The 19846-nt window shown below is 35.3% G+C and overlaps 2 protein-coding genes across 2 annotated transcripts; both read right to left on the bottom strand.

Moving 5' to 3' along the window:
* Nucleotides 1-547: 547 nt before the first annotated feature.
* LOC110736974 lies at nt 548-6369 on the bottom strand. The gene is made up of 3 exons (XM_021917318.1): nt 6120-6369; nt 1738-2102; nt 548-1381 (listed from the first exon to the last, which is right to left on the bottom strand). The coding sequence occupies exons 2-3, from the start codon at nt 2047-2049 to the stop codon at nt 707-709; spliced, it is 987 nt and encodes a 328-aa protein (XP_021773010.1). The 5' UTR covers nt 2050-2102; nt 6120-6369; the 3' UTR covers nt 548-706.
* Nucleotides 6370-14505: 8136 nt separating this feature from the next.
* On the bottom strand, nt 14506-17883 carry LOC110736972 (root phototropism protein 3-like). The gene is made up of 4 exons (XM_021917316.1): nt 17122-17883; nt 16947-17019; nt 15152-16282; nt 14506-14982 (listed from the first exon to the last, which is right to left on the bottom strand). Exons 1-4 carry the CDS (start codon nt 17229-17231, stop codon nt 14632-14634), a joined length of 1665 nt encoding a protein of 554 aa, XP_021773008.1. The 5' UTR covers nt 17232-17883; the 3' UTR covers nt 14506-14631.
* Nucleotides 17884-19846: the final 1963 nt, after the last annotated feature.

Below are 19846 nucleotides of genomic sequence, written 5' to 3'. Positions count from 1 at the left end.
ACTAAAATTTGTATAACCATCAAAGTGTTTTGCAAGGATGATTTCTTTTAAACTTAGATATTCTCAAATTTGCAAAACTTATATTTGTAAAATTTGCAGCATTTCCAATATTGGTGAACGTGGTTAGTATTTCCTCTATATCCCAGAAATTTATTTTCCAATACTTGGAATTGTCGGGATATTATGACCTTTCATCCATCTTCCATAAATAAGATGACCTTTGGTTTATTTCGCAATAATATAACCTTTGACACCCATCTTTCATGAATAGGATATTTTTTTAACCGGTTGTTGAAGGTAATGTGGAGGTAAGATGATTACTTGGCAATGACCGTTGGAAATGTTTGACCTTTTTAAAAGACCCCCCCCCCTCCCTTTTCAATTACGAATTCATTTCTTCTTCTCCCCTGTTCTCCTCATATTTATTTAGGGAGACAAGGTTAAGAGAGAGAGAGAGAGAAACATTTTAAGAGACCATTCTTAGTTGTGTTCAATTGTAAAAAAGACTTAAAAGCTATGAGGGAGGAAAATGGATAAAACAATAGGATTGTGAAATGAAGAAAGAAAAATGGCGAGGGGCTTTGTTTGTCTTAACAATCTAAAATAAATAAAATCTACTAGCTCAAAATTCCGACCACTACCTTTACCTCTAGCAAGAAATTCCATAATCTTATATTTTCAGAATTCTATAAATCAAATAACTCTTTTAAATATACTCGTTCAACCACGAAAGGTCCATCATTATGTCGTCGAAATTATAAGTAGCATTATTAGTATTACTACTTGTATTACCAACCTCGAACGTTGATGGCATACTTGTGTGGCCGGGATATTCATTTATGGTGCTATTGCTTGTACTTCCAACCTCGAAGGTTGATGGCATTGAAGAACTGGTGCAGGGATGCTCGATTGTAGTACCGACATCTACGTTCTCAGCAGGTTTTATGCTACCACTACTGCTTGTACTTCCAACCTCGAAGGCTGATGGGATAAGAAGACTAGTGCAGGGATGCCCGATTATAGTACCGATGGCTGCGTTCTCAGCAAGGTTTATGGTACTACTGCTTGTACTTCCAACCTCGAAGGCTGATGGGATAAGAAGACTAGTGCAGGGATGCCCGATTATAGTACCGACGGCTGCGTTCTCAGCAAGGTTTATGGTACTACTGCTTGTACTTCCAACCTCGAAGGCTGATGGGATTGGAAGACTAGTGCAGGGATGCTCGATTGTAGTACCGACGGCCGCGTTCTCAGCACGTTTGTCATTCAGTACAAGTTGTCCTTCCTTTTTATCAGTCGCTACTAGTGGTGAATTTTTCGACTTCTTTCTGCCTTTTCCTTTGTTTTCCTTTTTGTATATGATACATAGCACGTAATCCAACTGTATACAAGTTTGTCAAAATAAAATTAATTAATACGTTAACATTTAATATACATACAAATAACAAAGAATTAAGTGGAAATTTTAGTCGATTATAAAATGTCGGTTATTTTTATTTACAACATTTAGATTATGCACTATTCATATATTCCAATTGAAGTAATGGATTATTAACAAGCTTTATTATGTGAGACGGTATAATTTTAGTCAAAAAAGTTACAATTAAGTTTAAGTTTATTAAGTTACCATTGGTTAATTTTTTTCTTTTTTTTTTTTCCCATTATTTTTTTTAGACCAGAGAGTTTTAATGAGCAAACAATATAAATAGCTAAGTATTGAGTAAGATAATTACATACCCTTGTACTCGGATAATCTTTTTTCAATTGAAGTATTTCGGACGATTCATGGATCCAATATTCGTACATGCCCCAAATGGTCGTAATTGGTTTAGAATCATCATCTTTTTTCTTATGACTCAAAGTCTTTTTAGACTTTTTCTTGTGATTCAAAGTCTTTTCATTAGAATCGCCTATTTCCTCGTAAGCTAAAATTCTTTTGTGTCCAATAAGTATTCCATAACGCTTATCGGTAATATCGAATGGTCTTGATATGGCTTTCCATTTACCGTTCGATGCGCTTCGTTTCGGACGACCCCCATTAGGATACATTTTTTCTCTTGGGGTAAAGAAGTACCACCTCCCATCTTGTGCGGGATAGCATCCTGTAAATAAATCAACATTACAATTACAAATTAACCCGGTAATATTAAAAGCAAAGTCAATTTTAATGCAAAAAAAACTAAGATAACTCGAAGTTAACAAAAGATTTTATTTTAACGATTAAGCCATATAAAACAATAAGAGTAATTTTTTTATTAAATGTCTTCAAAGAGACAAGATGCTGAAAACCTAATAGTGTAGAATCAGCATGCAAAACACAAAGAGCAATATATCCACCGTTTGATTTTATTTTATTTTCAATGTTTAGGTGCTAATTAGAAGACCAGAAGATTAAAGAAACTCCAGAACATCAAACTTTATGCGGCCGCATAATAAAATCGAATAGACGGAAAAAAAAAATATGATACAAAATAATGTACTTTTTCTTTAGGAACAAAATGATGTACTTCGTATGTGAATAGCACTACGAAGTTAATAAATACTAGCAACAGTTAATTGTATTACTATAAAAAAAAAAAAAAAAAAAAACAGTACAATTATAGGATAGTTTTACAATAGCTACATTAAAATTGTAGCCTTGACTGAGTGTATCTTAAACACTCCAATTAATAAAATTTATCTTATCCATTCATTGAGTTGACTTTTGACATATTAAAAAAAAATTGTTCATTAAGTTAAATATAAATAATCCTTATAAAAAAAAAAAAAAAAAACTTAAGATATAAAATTAAAATTATGATAAATTTTCTCAACACTTTTAAAGAGCTGAGAATTCTTGTCGATCTTCTTCTTCTCTTTTATTTTTTTTTTATTTTATTTTTTTTATTTTATTCTGGTTTTGTTTTAATGGGGGATCGGATAATTCATTCGTTTTATGTTTTTTACATTGGAGTAAAGAAAAATCAAAGGCAATTTGATGGATGGACAAGGTAATAGTCTTCCTACAATTAAATGATTAAGGGTACCATTACTGGTATATTGTACGGCCTTTTATAAGTGTGTCACCAAAATTAAATTTTAATCAAAAGACTAATTTGTATTATACTCCAGTATTACTCGTAATATATAGCATCAGTCATCAATCAATCATCATGTATGGCATGCCAATAATTTGATTAAAAATTTAGCATGATTCGCTCTCTAGAATTTATAAATTTTATGTCTCAAAACTATCATGGAAGCTAAAGGTTTTTAATGTAAAGTTTTAATCTTACATACTTGTGATAACGCTAGGATGATTTGCGTAAATATTGACTTCATGCATGCGATTTGGGGGCAAAACTTGGCCATTGATCTTGGGATTGAGATAGTAAAGGATGAGTTCTTCGTCGTAGGGATTAAATCTGTAACCGGGAGGAAAGTTATTGAAGAAATCTAATTGTCTTTCATTGGCGGGATCATCGCTACTTTGATCATTGTGTTGTTCTTCTTTCATGGTTCAAATATTTTTTGTAAGAAAAATCTTATGTTGAATATTTTTGAATTATACTTGAACCTTTTTGTTTAGTATATATATATAAGAGTCTTGGGATTACACCAAAAGTAGTACGTTTAATTAATTATTCAATTATCAAATTTTTATCTTTTAATATTTGCATCAAAATTTTTTTTTATCTTTTAATATTTGCATAAAAAAAAATTATATCTTATAATATTACTTGTATAAAATACTATCTTTATTATAAAAGTGTGAGAATATTTTTTATTTTAATTAGACTAGTTTGTTTTCGGTTAAAGTACTTAAATTTGCATGTCATTAGTATAATAGGATAAAAACTGTTTAAGTCTAATTATTTGTATTGGAATTTTTGTTTTTCTAGGAATTTTTTGTAAGTGCCATTAGGCTATATTTTATTTATGAAATCTTTTTTCTTCCCCTCAAAAAAAAAAAAAAAAAAAAAAAAAAATAAAAGTAACTCCGCCATAACCTTGAAATCTAATATATCATATAATATCATATCATACCACTAATATATAAAGCCGGTCTCACAATCAGGCTACAAGACCGCGACACTTGACATTTCAGTTTTTCACCAAACGTCGTTGGATAAATTTTTTAAGATAAAATTGTTGTATAGAGTTTTATAATCGATAGAATTCTAATATTTCATATATACAAAATTAACCATAAATTTTAATAAATATCCTATAACTCTGTTCTATTTCAAATTCATTTTAAAAAGTTTGGATAGATTTTTAAATTAAAGAAAATAATGTTGTATATAGTTTTATTATCGATATATTTCTAATATTTCATATATATAAAATTAATCCTAACTTAAATAAATATCTTATAACTCGGTACTATTTTCATCATAAAATTTGTTTTGAAAAGTTATTTAAAATAAGATTCATTTATAATATCTTTAATTTATTTACAAAAACAATAGAGAATATAAGTTTTAATCAGGAGAAATAATTTTAGTTTTGATAAAAAAAATAGTTTCAATTCAATAAAATATAATTTTAGTTCAGTATGTGTACATATCTTGCATTATCAAAAGGGATTTATGACCGTATTTAACATTCAATTTAAAAAGTGTATCATAAACTTTTATCAACCATCTGGGCATCGTCCGGGCACAAAACTAGTATATATATAAAGGGTAGTTTTTTCCTGAGTTTTTAGAGAGCCACGTAGGATTTAATTTTCTTAGCTCGCCATGGAGAATTAAAAATTTTAGTTGTAGCCAATTAAATAAGAGATTATTAATGTCTTTTAGAATTAAATAATTCAAATACCACATAAGCAAAATTGGCGAATGAGATTTTTAAGTTTAAATTAATTAAATATAAACAAATTATCTTTTGATATTAGGAAATTTATCTAAATATATCACAAATTTTAGCACATAAAAAAAGTTATGTTAAAAAATTCAAACAAACCGTGTATCGCACGGGTTTCATCTAGTTTGTCATTATAGACATCACAATAAACCAAACTAACGTTCCTCAAATTTTTTTTTTTTTCTTAAAACAAAAAACCGAATTAACGAATAAGATAAAAGTGAATAAAAAAATTAAAAAAATTCTTAGTCACTTAGTACCTATACATACATTAAACTATCTATTACCTAATAAATTATTAATTATAATTAAGTTGTTAGTGCAGTTGATGACCCTAATCTCCGGGATTTTCGAAGTGTGGGTTCGAAACTTCGGAAGTTTGAAATTGTAATTAACAAAGGAATAAAAATATAATGGCATATACTGCTCAGTCCTACTCACACATGATAAATGCAGATTGCAGAATGAAATCAATGAATGAATGATAAATTCAATAATCAATATGACAATATCAAATTATCAAGTATTAAATCAATATAAATTAAACAGAAATTATACTATTATACGGCATTACGGCTCAAAAACTCAAATTAGTCAAATATACGGTCTGTGCTACAGCTTTATTACAATTTCTAATACATCCATATTGGTTACTTGTATATCTTTATTATAGATTCGTTATAAAATTCGGTAAAAATCGAGCGTTTGAATAAAATATTTGTTTTTATACTAGACTAGACTCATTGTGATCCCATTTATGAACTGACAATATTGCTAGCAGGCAAAACTATAACAGCTCGTCACACATATAAAGTAATAATCTCATGTTTTAGTAGCAACATTATTATATTAGTGCTGATAATAATGATCATAGTTTCAACAACAGTAAGAAAGAATGCTTGTGACAGAATTTCATGAATTAAACAGAAATTATACTATTATACGGCATTACGGCTCAAATACTCAAATTAGTCAAATATACGGTGAAATAGCATATGAAATTCTACAATTTAGCAAAACAAATCCCTAAATTAAGAACTTGAGAAGTAAATTCGTAATGTATATTACTATATTAGGCTATTAGCATATGAAATTAAGTAATTAACGATTTAGCAAAAAAATCCCCAAATTGAGAACTTGAGAAGTAAATTCGTAATGTATATTACTATATTAGCTTATGAAATTAACGATTTAGCAAAAAATCCACAAATTGAGAGTAAATTACATAATTACATTAGATGAAAAAACCCCAAATTCACTTAATCCCTTACCTCACTACGGCTGACTGGCTGAGGGGCTGCGACGACTGCGAGTCTGCGAGGCTGCGTGCGTTGGCAGCGTTGCTCGGCTGCGGCGGAGTGGGGACAGCCGGAACAGTGGAACACGAGAAATAAATCGGGAAGAGATGGGTTAGGGTTTTGCAATTTGGGGGAATGAGGAAGAGGGAAGGCAGTAAGAACTCAGGTCTCAGGAAGTCAGGAGTTATGGGTTATGGGTTATGGATTTAGCAAAAAAAGTGTGAGTTATGGGTTTTGAACCCACAACTCTAGTGTGATGGGAAGTAAAAACAACCACTGAGCTACAGCTATATTTGTTGCCATATAATACACAAATATTCTATTTAAAACTATTTCACTTTTTTTTTTAAAAAAAAAAAGTTTTTAATTTTTTTCAGAAAATCAGTGAACCCACATTGGATCCGCCCCTGAACCTAATGGTCTACTCATTACAATGGAATGAAATTGGATTAATTGAGGACTTAATACATTTTTCCGCAGTATGTAGTTCATGGAATGATGTTTTCATCATGGTTAAACGAAATAGGGTAGCCGAGCATGAGCACGATCACGAGGATGAGGTTTGTTTGGGTCGTAAGAAAATCTATTTAACATGACAAAAATAAGTGTTTACTGTTTAGAATTGAATATACCACAAGCCTCTAGGAGGCGGTGTTGGGGTTCGAGGTATGGATGGATTGTGATGATAGGCGGCTACGACGACAAGCAAGTTTCGATATTTAATCCCATCACTAAAGCTCAACTAAGCCTACCATCCCTTGATTTTGATGAATGGGCTACCATTGATTTCACAGTACGCAAGGCAATTGTAACTCTGTCATGAGTGTTCATAAATCAAAGCTCCCTAATTGTCAGCATAATGCTATTTACTTTATTGATGGTAAGAATCGGGGGTTTGTGTTAAATACTATACCCCATGGAAAGGACATGGGTAAGTTTGACATGGCGTCCAGAGTGATCAAACGCTTTTACCAAGGCAACGATACCTTGTCCAGGGTTTTTGCTCCTACATGGTTTATGCCCAAATTTTAAGCTAGATGTCTTTGCTGTAATTCTTTTTGTTTTGGGAAATTATCAATGATACCCCCCAGGTTTTGACTTCTATCAATGATACACATCATTAAACTTTCATTATCACCGGTACAACTAAACTTTTCCCTAAATACCTACCGTGACCTTGACCGTTAACTAAACGTTAATGAAGCTGTGTTCAGCGTTTTTGTTAATAATTTAGAGTGTCGGAGTGGAGCGTTCGCTCTATGGAATCGCGATCGCGCCAGCTAGGCGCGACCTGCGACAAAACCGCGCATAAACCACGATGAGTTTCTGGAAAATCTGGAAAATTTTGGAGGCGCGCCCGCGTCATGACATGGCGCGACCCGCGCCCAAACCGCGCATAAATCGCGCTATCTTTCTGGAAAAATCGAAGTTTTTAGGCAAAGAAGGAGGCGCCCCCGCGCGGGCAGGTGGCGCGCCCGCGCCTCTTCGCTCGCGCCCGCGCTTTTTGCCGTTTTGCGGTTTTATACGACGATTGATTCTATTTGATAAAGAATGAGTTTTTCCGAAAGAAAAACACAGAACATTATTCTCTGATATTCTCCCTAAGTTATTCTCCATAATTTCTTTCAAAAATCTTGCAAACTTTTGTGAGAAATCTTCTTGAATTTTGCCTTCTTTGTGAATTATTCATCATCAATTTGATTCTTAGTGCAAAGAACAATTGGGCTGACTTTTGTATCTCAAAGAGTATTTCCGGATCAAATCCAAGCACCATTGTGGGGGAAATTAAACTCTTTAGGAATGTATTCATACGCCTAAGTCAGTGTGTCAAGGATTGAGACTCAAGTGGTCACCGGTTTTCTCATGTTCATGTTGGTTGTTAAAGCTTGGAGTAGAGGCAAGTATATTATCTTTCACAACTAGTGTTTTCATTGTATTTTCTGTAATACTTTGGCAATTTGGTGTTTGGTTGAAATACATTGGTTTGTATTTGGATTATTGTATAATTTGATTTTGATTATACACAGTTAGGTTTTGTTCCCACAATTGTTAAAGTAGTTCTTGTTATTGAATTACTTGAAAACCTAATAGTTTTAAAGGTTAATTTCCCTCCAAATTTCCCTTCCATTTTCCCCTCCTTTTTTGTGAAATTTCCCCTACTTATACACCTTCCCTTCCTGTTTGCACTCCCCCTTTCCACTCACGCTCTTCTTTTTTCTTTTTGCTTTCATTTTTTTTTCCTCAGGAAAATCAATGGCTTCATCTGGCTGGGCTTCCTCTGGCAGGGCTTCATCTTCAAGCAATAGAAATGGAAGAGGTGATTGGTTTAAAGTCATGAATTGCAACTGCTAACCTCCAAGATCTGCAGACATTAGGTTTTCTAACTCTACAGCTAATCTTGGAAGGCCATATTATAAATGCAGGTTATGTGAATTCTTCATGTGGGTGACTGAAGATCAGATTGTAAGGGACATAGGAGGGAGGCAAGGTTCCATGGCTGAAGCATCGTCTGTACAAGCATTAAGGGCAAAATTTGCAGAGTTTATGCACAAGACGGATGAATTTGCTGATTTTTTGTATTTGGTTGTGAAATTGGCTGTGGTGATGTATTTGGTGTTGTTGATTGTTGTTTTGAAATAGTTGCCTTTAATTTGTTGGTTTGAAATAGATGAACTAAGTTGTATTGGTGTTTTACTTTGAAATAAATGAAAGTGGTGTATTTTGGTATAATCTTGCAAGTTTTTGTTGTTTTGAAATAGTTGCCTTTAATTTGTTGGTTTGAAATAGATGAACTAAGTTGTATTGGTGTTTTACTTTGAAATAAATGAAAGTGGTGTATTTTGGTATAATCTTGCAAGTTTTTGATTTAATTGTACTTTTTTAAGTGCAAAAATAATAGCAATTAAGTACTGAAACTTATTTCATACAAAAACTCATATATATCAATCTAGCAATTAAGTAATGTTGCATTGCCATACAAAAAATCATAGCAAGTACTGCTGCCAATTTAGTACTAAGTTCAACAATGAAATAAAACAAGTTCAACAGTATTTAAAGCTTATAAAACCTGTTCAAAAACCTACATAAATTTGTTAAAAGTAAATCAAAACCTACAGAACTACTCATGCATCTATGATATCAAATGTCAAGGTTGAGATTGTGACAAGTCTTGTGGTTGGCTTGCCAATTGTGATGATGAGAGCTCTGTTGCAGATGCTGCAGCTTTGGACTGCGCTCTAGTTTGCCTTGCAGCATTTGATTGATCCCTCACTCTTGGGTTTTTAACAACCATGGCCTGAACTGACTTAAGTTCCTTTCCAGTCAAACCCCCTTTGCAAGTTCTAGCAATGTGCCCTAGATTCCCACAGTTGCTGCATTTAATTGTTCTAGACCTCTTCCCTGGTTGGTCTTCACCTTCTTCTCTCTTCCTGTTTCTACTTGGCCTACCAACACCCCTCTTTATCTTAGGGGGATGAATGTGAGGGGGGTGGTTAGCATCAACAGGTGGCCACTGACTTGAATCAGGAACAGGGTTTATAACATAGCTATAAACTTCCTTGTAGGTTCTTGTAGTATACCAGGAGCTTACATAATTGTGAGGATCAACCTTAGCATGAAGCATTGCCCTCACTGCATGTCTGCAGGTGGTACCAGAGAGTTGCTAAGCTCCACATGAGCAAATTTTGGTGTTGAAACTTAGAGGAAACTGGGACTTCCCCTCATGTCTCATACTCTCCTGGACTTGACTGAAAAGCTCTGCAGGTGGAGGTTGCTTTGCTGATTTCCCTGACCAGCTTTGCAATTTTGGGGCATAAATCATTATCCTCCTAACTTTGTGCTCTTTCACTCCTTGAAGCAATCCTGACCATATAAACTCTTCTAATACCTGCCAATTATGCCAATTACTATTATTAGAACACAAAATCAATTGATCTTTTATGAGAAGTAATAATAAGCCAAATGTAGAAGTATTACCTTCAAGCAGGGTTAAGACAGGTCTGCACCTGTCAACACCTAGTGTCGAGTTAAAACTCTCAACAAAATTAAAGGTGTTTGAGTCATTGCACACATTTGGATCGAACTTATGTTTGTTCCATTTTGACTGATCTCCTAAATCAGCAAACCAAGTCATAACATCATCTTCTCCTTCCTTTTGCAACTTTTCCATTGCTTTTCTGAAGGTGAACTGATTTGTTGCATTGCATGCCCTCCAGAACAAAGTATACATCAAAGGACCTGGGAATTCTTTTTTTGAAATTCCTGCTCAAATGTCTGCAGCAATACCTCCTACTTGCATCAGGCCATACTTGTGTCAGAGCAAGATCAACTCCCTGTTGGTGCAAGCCACAAAATACTCTAGGTTTAGTACTAAAAAGTTATGTATAGAAAAGCTAAATTCAACAGGTAAGAAATGTATTCCTTTTGTCTGTCAGATATAATTGTCCAATGTTGTCTACTTGACTGCATGACTATGTTGTGAAGATGCCTGAAGAAATATCCCCAACTTTCTTTGTCTTCAGCTCTCACTATGGCATATGCTATTGGATAAATCTCATTGTTGCCATCTAATGATACTGCAGACAGTAGAACACCACCATAATTGCCCTTCAAATGTGCCCCATCAACCCCAATCAAAGGCCTGCAACCTCCTAGAAAATCCTTCCATTGTCCAGCAAAACTTATGAAAATACTTGAGAACAGATTGACCCTAGGAATGCTTTCACTTAGTTCCCAAGCTACAAATGCCTTTGACTCAGGATTAGTGAAGCATATCATGTCAGCATACCTTGGCATAAGAGAGTAAAACTCATCATGACCACCAAACAGTTTTTCAATCACATACCTCTTCAGCTTGTACAATGAAGCTTGTTTCATATATATTCCAAACCTCTGAAACAGCAGTTCATTCAATGCTTTGCCTGGAATGTCAGGATCAGCCCTAATATCTTCCATCACCTTAGGAGCAGCCCACTTCACAGAACAGATAGGGTTGTAGGTTTCCAAACCCCTACAGTTATGAACATCTGGCCATATTTTCTTTATTGCCCATGTCTTACCATCAACTAACCTACTAGCATGTAATCTCCACTCACAACACTGTGCATAACATGTCACAGTGTATCTCTTATTGTCTGCAGCAATAACCTGTAAAGCAAAACCTTCCTGCACTGCATAATCTTTCAAAGTTTCCCTTAAATGAGCCTTGTCTATGAAAATCATCCAGGGTCTAAGTACAATCTTCCCAAATTTCACCTCTTCATACATTTCACCATGCCTATACAGCTGCTGAAAGTAGTCATCATCATCATCATCATCATCATCATCATCATCATCTATGAAACCAGACCAAAAACCCTGGTCCCAATTGTCTTCTATTTGGGGAACCTCTCCCATCTCAAACAGCTCATCTTCTGGTACATCACCATCAGGGATGACTTCACCATCTGAATCTTCATCAGACACACCACCAATATCATCATAATCCCCATCATCACTGTCATCATAATCCCCATCATCAATGTCATCACAACCCCCATCACCACTAGAGTCACTAACAAAATTGACTCTCCTTCTAGCATTTGGTTCAGTGCTTTTCTTAACCTCATTTGGCTTAGCACTGACTCTAACTTTAGCACCAATCTAAATGCCCTTCCTAATTTGTGTACTCTTAGGAATTTTTCTAGAAAAAGCAACAGGTTAGTGGTTGGATTTGGACCTCTAGTGTTTGGACTAGATGAAAAAATGGCAGTAGGTTGCTTGGTAGTAGTTTGTGCTGGTGAAAACCTAGGGCTTCTTCTAACAGCTAGTGTCTTAAAAACAGTGTGTGGTGACATAGGAGATGGGGGTAACTTCTCACCACCAGAACATATGGTTTTACCCTTACCCTTGCCCTTTGCTGTACCACCAGAAGAACCAGCAACTTCCTTACCCTTACCCTTGCCTTCACCCTTACCCTTAACCTTCTCCATGTACTTCTCAAAATCCTTCCTACCCTTAGTGTAATCTTTTGCAGACTGGTTAGCACTATTCAGTTCAAACTCCTCATGTAAATCACTGAAGGTAGCATCTGGGTCATAATTTAAAATCCTACTATCAAGCTCTTCTAATGAGGGGTTAACAGGAGATTCAGGAATTGTTGCTTGAGGAGTTGATTGGTATGTCAGTCTAAATCTCCTCCTAGGTTGTAGCTTGCTCCTTCCATAATTAGAAGGGTGTTCAAGTGAAGTAACAGGGTTTGAAGCTTGGTCAAAAAGATTAACAGCTTGGACATTAAGAGGTGGTACATCTTCAGGTGGTAGTTGATTAACAAGTGGTACATTTTCAGGTGGTAGTTGATTAAGAGGAGGTGGTTCATGCAAAGCTTGGTTGGCTTGTTCAGCAGCTATTTTTTTTCCCCCTAAGCTCAGACACTAAATCATTCATGAAAGTTGAATTTTCAGTAGTCCCAACCAAAATCTCAAAAATATCAGCATTAGGGAAGGTCCTAAACATACTAATCATACCACCATCATCCCAAATAGGCACATGCTTTCCTTTATATGCATAAGCAAATATAGGGTTCAATATAACTACTCCCTTTTTCTGTAACCTATCTTCAAATTTTATCATCAAATCCATGAGATTGCACATATCTGGATCAGCTTCAATGTCAACATTATGCACCTTATACTTAAATCTCAACACAACCTTGTCACTCATTTTGCAAATTCAGATGAAATTAAACTAATTTAAACCTAGGCTCAACATGCACACACAAAAACACGCAAACATGATCATATGGAATTATATATCTAAAAAAATCCAAAATTTACCACGCAAACATGATCATATGGAAATCTAGAATGTCTAAGAGCAAAATCCAACACCAATTCCAAATTGTTATCATAACCAACAAATTACACAAGCATACATACATTAACTTAAACCTAACAATTTAAACCAAAAAATCCAAAATTCCAGAGAGAAATAAGCACTAACCTTTTAAAATCCACAAAGTATCGCTAAATCTCCAAGGATTTTGCTTCACTCCAGCGTCAATTAGGGTCTTACAGAAGAAGAAGAACAGGGCCAGGGAGAGAGTGAAGAAGATGAACGATCAAATTTTTGGAATTTAATGTTGTTGGTTGGGCTTGGAGGGAGGGTTAATGCGTGGGGGGCATTTTAGTCAAGCCAAGTTAGACCAACACAGCTTCATTAACGTTTAGTTAACGGTCAAGGTCATGGTAGGTATTTAGGGAAAAGTTTAGGTGTACCGGTGATAATGAAAGTTTAATGATGTGTATCATTGATAAAAACCAATACCTGGGGGGTATCATTGATAATTTCCCATTTGTTTTTGAAGACATGCTGTAATTCTTTTTTAAAAAATAAATATATGGAAAATTTTTAAATTACCACCCAAAAATGACACTTATTTCAAAATAACCACCCGTTTAATTTTTTTTTTTTTTTTTTATTTTACCAACCCTTAAATTAAAAAATTATTCTAATTCCCACCTTTTTCAAAATTTCGGTGGTTTTTGACTGATTTTCCATTTGTGGGCCCACCTCCATTTCCATTTTCCGCTGCATCAACCGCAAAACCTCTTTCCTGCTTCATTTTCTCCATTTTCTCCATTTTCCTTCTTACCTGAAACCACCATGGGAGGCCCCACCTCCATTTCCCTCTTTCCGGTGGTTTTTCCTTCTCTTCTCCATTTTCCTGCTTCATTTTCTCTCTCCTCCTTCTAACCTGAAACCACCATGGGAGGCAGAGGAAGGAGCCGCACTCAACGAAAACACTTCAAGCAAAGCAGAGATAACGTCTGGAAAAATGGCTCCAAATCCGACGTCGCCGCCGACGGCGAGAACAACTCCTGCGATGCTGAAAGAAAAAGCAGGGAAAACGGGGAGCCATTGAAGACGCCCAATTGTTGAAAACACCCAATTGAATTGTCCCATGAACCCTAATTCCCAAATCTACCTATTTACACCAATTATAGCGGAATTTGGTGAAGGAAATGCGAATTGAAGTTGGGAGAGCTGTTATAAAGAGAAAAATGAGGGGGGGGGGGGTGGGGGGAATCAGTCAAAAGGGTTAAAATAGTAGTAAGTAGCCGTTAGGTGGGGCCCACAGACGGAAAAAAACACCGGAATTTTGAAAAAGGTGAGAATCTGAGTAACTTTTTAATTTAAGGGGTAGTAAAATAAAATAAAATAAAAAATTAAACAGGTGGGTATTTTTAAAATGGAGTCATTTTGGGTGGTAATTTAAAACAATTTAGAAATATAATAGTGCTGTCAACTCATTGTTTTTGTTGATCCTCTCTTATATTATCGCTTATGTACTGATCAAATTTACTAATTTTAGAAATAATGCTTTTTACCAATGCATTAGCACACACACCTTTATTAGACAAAACGTTTAAAGTTGAATTATCACGTTATGTTGGTGCTTAAAGACAGATCAGAGTACCACAAACAGAAATTTAGCCTTATTTTCAACTTACAATTTCCTAGCGAGTTTTTTTATATATACTCTACATAGCTGCACCTTATTCAACTCATTCTTCAAGTTTTCAACCTCTTGTTTCATAATCTTCATCTGTTTTTGAACCTTGAAGCATTCGCTTTGCTTGCTGATAATCATCTGTGCACTTGTTCTTCTGTACATTGACCCTTCGTTTACCATTGACTTCACCATGTTCACTTGCTGAAGAAGCATAAATTGTGCGTTCATATTCAATGGCAGCCTATCATTCTTCATCGCGTGCTCACGTGCTTCTTGTGATAGCTTATGGTACTCCATGACTCTGCATACCCCTTCCCTCTCCTCCTCAGACAAGTTTGGGTGTGCCTGCATTTCAAACATAATTGACTCAAATCAACATACACATTGCAAATACATGCAGTACACCATATTTGAATTATTATCTTAATTAGCAAAACTTAACCACAAAGTGAAAAAAAAAAAAAAAAATGACCTTTAAATCAAACTGAGTAAAAAGATCTTATTGAGAGCATACCTTGAGGTATCTATCTATAGCTCTGTAGAGATTGTCATCAGAGTATCTAACATTCTTTGGGAATAATTCTGCAAGCATTCGAAAATCATCAACTGGAAGAGTCTTGTCCCTTGCTATAAGTGCCAGAAAGCCATCCACTAGCCTTGCAACTACAAAGATCTTCGACGCAGAATTTCTAGAAGCAAGTGAAACATAAGCATCCACTATCCTTGCTACAATGTTAACATCATACAAAGTCTCACTTTCTCCATAATTTTTAACCAAGAGGTCTACTGGTTGACAGTTCTCCAAGGTTGAGGCGATTCTTTTCTCCAGATTAGACAATAAACTGGCATCGATTTTCATCATCAAACCAAGCTTCAAAAGATGAAGCAAGAAATTGCTAGGTACTGAGTTTTCCTCAACAGGTATTATCCGAATTAAGCTCTCAACAATCACCCTTCTTACTTGATGGTTTATGCTTTTGTGGGTTGGTATCCGAACCCCAAATGAGATTCTCGACAGCCATTTAGCAGTCCAGTAGGCTATGCAGGACCCCAAAACCTCGGGTTTAACTCCTTTCTTTCTAATGAAAGTCATTACTTCAATGAAATGATCAATTCTAAGCAATGAAACATCTTCAAACCACCAATTCTCTGCTATTTTTTTCTCATATGAAAAATCAGTGTGATTTTCCACCCAAAAATTGAAGCATTGTGATTCATCATCGCCAAGAGAGATTGCAGTTGGATTTGTACAAACTTTCCAAGCAATCGCCTCAGAGCACCTTCTCTGGATCTGCAAATCTCTGGCATATGAAGAAATTGTTTCACAGGTTTTCAGAACTTGGAATGTGTCTTTCCAGGAAGAAAATATTATGAAGCTTAAGAAAGTTTCGGTCCTGGAAATGAGGTTACCAGTCTCTAGATCATCAACCATTTCCAAGAACTTTGCAGCACAGTATAATGGTGCAGCATTATTAGCTGTTAGCTCTACTTTCCAACCATAACAGAACTTCACTATCAGCTCGAATACCTCAGCTCCACCCGGAAGGTTATTCAGTTCGACATGTAAGTTGTTAATGCTCATGCCAGCATTTTTCTTCTCAAACACAATTCTATTCAGATAGGCACTTCTTGAGATCATAGGAAGCTAAAAATGAACAAGAATAAAGAAGTATCATGTTAGCTTAGGACGGCAAAGAGCAAGAAGCATGGGATAAAGCCATACTTCTCAAGAATTTAGCAGGATGAGAAAGTAGCTTAGATAACTAAATTGAACTGTAAAAGAATTGAACTATAAAACTCCACACATAAACACATCCGTATCACAACCCAGAAGACCTAAAATATTCTCTAGGCTTCCCCAAATGCATCCTTCATAAGTTCCCAAATAACTTAATAACACCCTCATGATCATGATACGCAAAATAGATGTCCCCCAATTTGAACTTAAGATGTACTCGTACCCAAGTTTATAAGACGGACCTTAGCATTTTCATAAAATCTTAAATCATCAAGGACTAGACAACATTTTTATTTTATTATAAAAACATTCTACAGAACATTTTTATAACTACGTCCTTGAAATTAACAATGAAAATCCCCAAAATCCTTAAAAAACTTCTCATTGTTTCACATTAAAAATCTGTACTTAATATATACGATGTGTGAAATTTATATATCTGACAGTTATAACACATACAGTCAGTAAGGAATAGAATAAATGAAATGTGACACTATGAGAATAAATTAAGAAAGAATTTTCATTTAAAGGCAGGATTTAGAAAATAGAGGAGAGAGGGAAACTTGTATACAATATGCAGGTGGAATTTTCGCTTCTTTCCAATTTGTACAACCAGATTGCTTGGTACTTTTGTCCGAACAAACCTGCAGCCAGCAGAAGGTTCTCAGCACAACGAGATAACCCAAAAATTAACAAGAAGCAGATATGGAGAACTGAAAGGGAAGAGTTAGAAGGCAAAATTATACCAGTAAGTGTCTTTTCTTTCTATAGCTTCTGCAACCATATTAACTGTAGATGGAACAATCATACAGCGGTTATGCTTATCTGCAGATACAGAACTTCGCCTCCCTAGCATAGAGGCTTTCTCTTGCCCGACTAGAAGAGATTTATTCTTCCTTGCAAATTTGTAACTCGTAAGCTATGCCCCAAACTCCAAAAATCTTTCTATGTAGTGATTTGAGGATAAATAACATGTACATTTGATATATATGTGAATCAATGGCCAAGAATTCTGCACAGAGCAGAGCACACCCAGATATGTGTAATAAATGATTTATTTACTGCAGTTGGGAACCAAGAGAGTGTCATTTGTGCTAGTGTTTTCGCATTAAACATCCCCCAAAATCTGATGTTAACATCTGCATGACTTTTTAGTAGAACTGATCCAAATGCAAGATATGTGGCTAGATTTATATGAGTATGATCTTATACCATATGCTTGTGGTTGTGGTTCGGCGTAATGAATACACTGAAAGAAATGGAAAACGAATTAGACAAAATAATTGACAAAGCATAAATGAATGGACGGTGTATTAAGAATAGATGACACCATGTACAGTTCTGGGATCAAATCGTCTATGGCAAGGTTGATGATAGGAACAGATAACCAGCAGCTATAATGGCACAACTACTAAATTGATATAAGCGAAGAACGACTAGTCAAGTTTAAAATCTTTGCACCCAAGATCCTCCTGTAAGAAATACGAACCACAAGTACTGTCAATATCTGCATCTCTTGTTAACAAGAGCAATCAGTCCCAAGACTCCCAACTGAGTTATTACATTGCTTTAGGAGGAACTAGCCCAGTTGGGTATATGAGATAGTCATGAATGTATATTAACACAATCTGCAGTATACGAACCAGGACGAAAGTGAGATTAAACTAGTATGTGATTTGACACTTTGACATACCTGCAGGACTTGCAGCTGAAAACATTCAAGTGGAATTGCGTTCATAACTTATGAATCTTGAGAGAGTTATCCTAGCTCTAAGTAAGATGCTTAAAATATAAAAGATATAGCTTCCTTTCAGGAACTCAATTATGAGATGCATCATAATTGAATTTATGTGTCGAACATTTAACCCTGTTTTTGTTTATGGGGTATAATTGCAAAGTAATAATAGACAAAAGCGTCATAATAAACAATTAAAGAACATCTTGACAGTATGTCCAAAGAAAAGTGATAACAAAAACAACATTTGCGATTTGTCTATGATTCTAGAACACGGAAATAGTTCTATTGTTTTTTTTTTTTATCCCTTTTGTACCACTTATCTATCTATGATTATTTTGTGATCACTTTGCAAATTGAATAAACATTGACATACCTTCCCTCAAAAAAAGAGTTATACTTTGCATTATTCATGAGAGTTAACAATTTTCTTACCCTTAATGACGACAATTTTGGAATAATATGTTATTTTAATACATTTACTCTTTTTTTTTATATTACTAGGGAAACTTTACTTTTTCAATTTTTATTTTATTTTTTTTATGTTTTTTAATGGGGACAAAATAATATTTAGGTTGGAAATTTTGTTCAATTGCACCTTAACTTGGTAGGGAAATTGTGGACTGTTAAACCGTACAATATGGAAGCGATGAAACGAACCCTAATGAATGTGTGGAAACTAAAGGAAAAATTTGCAATTAGGGTTGTTGAGACGAACTTATTTGTTTTCCAATTCTTTTGCGAGGAAGACAAAGATCGAGTTCTTGAAGGAAGGCCCTGGTTTTTTGATGAAAAATTACTTCTTTTACAGGAAGTTGAAGGGGACGAACAGCCGTCAGAAATAAGACGTTCCTCTAAATAAACGCTCAGTGGCTGTCATGTATGATGTAGGTGAATTTCTAGGTGGTTTCATCAAACTGGACGACTCAGATCCCCTAGGCTGGGGAGAATGTATGCGCATTAAGGTTTTGGTAGATATAAACAAGCCTTTCCGTAGTGGCTTGTTCCTTGCTTCTGGACAAAATCAATCTCGCTGGATTGACCTAAAATATGAACGATTGGCAGACTTTTGTTTCTTTTGTGGGAGGCTCGATCATACCGAAAAGGAATGCCAATACAAAGAACAAGCAAAGGAGGGTGATACAAAGATGGCCTATCAATATGGACCATGGCTTCGTGCATCTCCAAGAAAAAGAATTAGAGTTGATATGGCTGAAAGAGATTTCGAGAAAGCGTGGCTTGACAAGCTAAGACTCTCGACCGCAAATAAAAAGCTCCTTCTTATAATGATCCAGATGTTATCGAGGTGGGGCCGGTAGGAGCTGCAAGAAAATTAGTTTTCTCCTCACCTGCTACACATGAAAGTATTCCGGATAAGGGTTCTCCACGGAGCAAAGAGGCTGATTTAAACGTCGTTGATAGTAGTGGTGCGAAGCTTGTGCTCTGAATGGTTGAAAGGGCTAAGGGGAAGGGAGGTGATGTAATGGGAGAGAAGGGGAAAACTGAAGGGGGAGGAGGGATTAGCAAAGGTGGAGAGTGTGGGGAAGGGGTGCATAATTAACAGGGGAGTACACTTGTTTTAGAAGAAGGGGTTATTTTAGAAAGTGTTAGGCCTCAAAATGGTGGAGGAGAGGAGGGGATGGGGCATAATTCAGAAGTGGTGGGGGAGAGGAGTAAAGAAGAAAGGCTAGAGCCTAGTGGGGATGAGAAATTAGAGATAGGTTGAGAAGGGTAGA

The sequence above is a fragment of the Chenopodium quinoa genome, unplaced genomic scaffold, assembly GCF_001683475.1.
Source record: "Chenopodium quinoa cultivar QQ74 unplaced genomic scaffold, ASM168347v1, whole genome shotgun sequence".
Classification (NCBI taxonomy): Eukaryota; Viridiplantae; Streptophyta; class Magnoliopsida; order Caryophyllales; family Amaranthaceae; genus Chenopodium; species Chenopodium quinoa.
Note: the sequence above shows the minus strand (reverse complement) of the source record. Positions and strands in the feature narration are given on the sequence as shown.